This window comes from Brassica napus, chromosome A7 (assembly GCF_020379485.1).
Source record: "Brassica napus cultivar Da-Ae chromosome A7, Da-Ae, whole genome shotgun sequence".
Lineage (NCBI taxonomy): Eukaryota > Viridiplantae > Streptophyta > Magnoliopsida > Brassicales > Brassicaceae > Brassica > Brassica napus.
The window spans coordinates 2,613,018-2,615,210 of NC_063440.1; the positions used below are offsets into that span (position 1 = coordinate 2,613,018).

The following is a 2,193-nucleotide window of genomic DNA, read 5'->3' on the forward strand; positions in this document are numbered from 1 at the left end:
TAACAAACAAAAACGCTTATCACTACTAATTATAATTATACGAAGCTGAAAATGTGGCCATTACTTCGGCCTATAACTCTATTTGGCATGTGATATGAATAAGAAAAAATAGTCATCCAACAAAATGAATAAGACTAAAACATTTTAATTGTAGCAGAAGAAAGAAAAACGTATACTTGGTAATTTGCTCGCGTAGAGAGTCTTTCATGTCACCTAAGGATTTTCAAGCAAGATTCAGATTAGAATAAGATCCATGAACCACAAAAGCAGCCAACAAATCTATGAAAATATGTACTTTTCACAATTTTTTGATTGAAAATATGTACATAAGAATACAGATCAAGAATATAAAATTATACACCCACCTGTGTCTGGTAGGTCCAAACACACAAAAAAAAACATAAACTTGCTCAAATCCTGCAAGATAATATGGATATCATGTGAGTAGCAGAAAACAAAAGAAAGTATTACAAAAGCAACGAACATGATGCAACTCCGCACCGTTAAGGATATCAAATGATATAAAGTTGTCTGTAATTCACTACAACTAAGATGCATATCCACATACTTTTTACTCTCTCCGAGCTTCAGACTACTTTTGCTAATCTAAAGAACAACATACATCGAATTATTAGACAGAGTTTGACACATCACATAAATCTTTACATCTATTTCCGTCAATGACACATCACATAAATATAATTTCTATTCACATGCATTTGATCTTTAAAACTCCCACTGATTAAATTATTAGAATGTTTTTCTAAAAGAGAAAGGTTACTAAGACATGTGAGTGAGACTTGAAAATTCAAACAGGCCGTTGAAGCAAAGCATCGAACCTGAGAGCTGGCTTTGCACAATTAATCTCAATCAGTCTGGTCAGCTTCTATTGTGCTTCAATCCTCACATCACCCTCTTCCTCAACAAAAATAAAATAAAAATAGAATCACTCAAGTGCACTCCTCAAGTAGATAATCTGAAAAATACAAAAGCAGACCTTTAAAATCAAAGTATGCATAGAGTCTTGAAACTGGTTTCTTGCTGATCTCTTCTGGTAAACAGAACCACTTCCCCTTTGGCCGAAGTTGTTCATATCTCTCTTTCCCTGGTCAAAACTGTTCTCCTGAGCAGCCATTTCACTTGATGTGTTTCTGGTCCGTGTCTGCATTGGTCTCTCCTCGGTTTTTCTCCAGAACTTGGGGCTTAAGAACTCTGTACCACGTAGTTTTGAACAACTCTCTCCTCCGCAGCTACTATTCTTAGGGACCCTCCCGTTTGAAACGGCAAGATCACATGATAATTCATCCAAAGCCATCTCTAGACCGCTTACTCTAGACTCCAGAGACTGGATCCCACGCTGTGAGCTTCCCATGAATTTCTACATCCAAAATAATTTTCTTTATTTCAGTGAGGATCAAGCCATCTAAATAACAATCATAACCAAACATTTCATCTACATTAAGGTATTACCTGAAGTAGGTCTAAGAGACTGGACTGCTGGTTCTCAATCATAGCAAGCTGCTCACGTATCAAAGACAGCTCCTCGCTGTCTTTCCTGCTCTCATCAACATCATCTTTACAATTCTTCACAGCCGGATCAGAAGAATCATCACCGTCGTCACTGCGTGGTGCAACCCTTGAGCCAGACCTCAAACCACCACGAAAGCCATGTCCTTTATTATTCTCTCTGCTGTTCTCAGAGATATTATGTTTTGATAATATCTGGTCCCCCTGAGCTGGCCTTATCTTCCTCCGATTCAACACTTTCACTACTCCGATCTTCCAAAGATTGCTTTACATGTGGGAACTGTGGTCCCTTCTTATCATCCACAATAGAAGCTGCTAACATGGTCACATTCCTTTTTGGAAGATTCTCTTTTTGTTGTCTAGAGCAAAGAGATATAAAGAGAAGATGAGGTCACTCACATCTATTTATACTGATTTCAGACGGCCTTTTACATCCAAGCTAAACATTGAAGATGAATCGTGGAGAGGTGAATCAATTCGATTTATCACGCAGCCATTAATAACACCGTTTCAGATCGAAAGAAGAATCGCGAAAGTCCCTGGCTCGCCGCCTCGTCGAAGAAGAAAAACGATTTTGTTTTTTCCTGAATCCGTGTAGCGCAATCATAACTACCCAGCACTACCGGGCCGTATCACTCGAAGCCCAACACGAACTCGTCCTGATGT

The 2,193-nt window shown here is 38.6% G+C and overlaps 1 protein-coding gene across 1 annotated transcript; it reads right to left on the reverse strand.

Moving 5' to 3' along the window:
• LOC106361190 (TORTIFOLIA1-like protein 4) lies at nt 1-1,793 on the reverse strand. The gene is made up of 4 exons (XM_022688620.2): nt 1,471-1,793; nt 840-1,378; nt 366-417; nt 1-213 (listed from the first exon to the last, which is right to left on the reverse strand). Exons 1-2 carry the CDS (start codon nt 1,510-1,512, stop codon nt 947-949), a joined length of 474 nt encoding a protein of 157 aa, XP_022544341.2. The 5' UTR covers nt 1,513-1,793; the 3' UTR covers nt 1-213; nt 366-417; nt 840-946.
• Nucleotides 1,794-2,193: the final 400 nt, after the last annotated feature.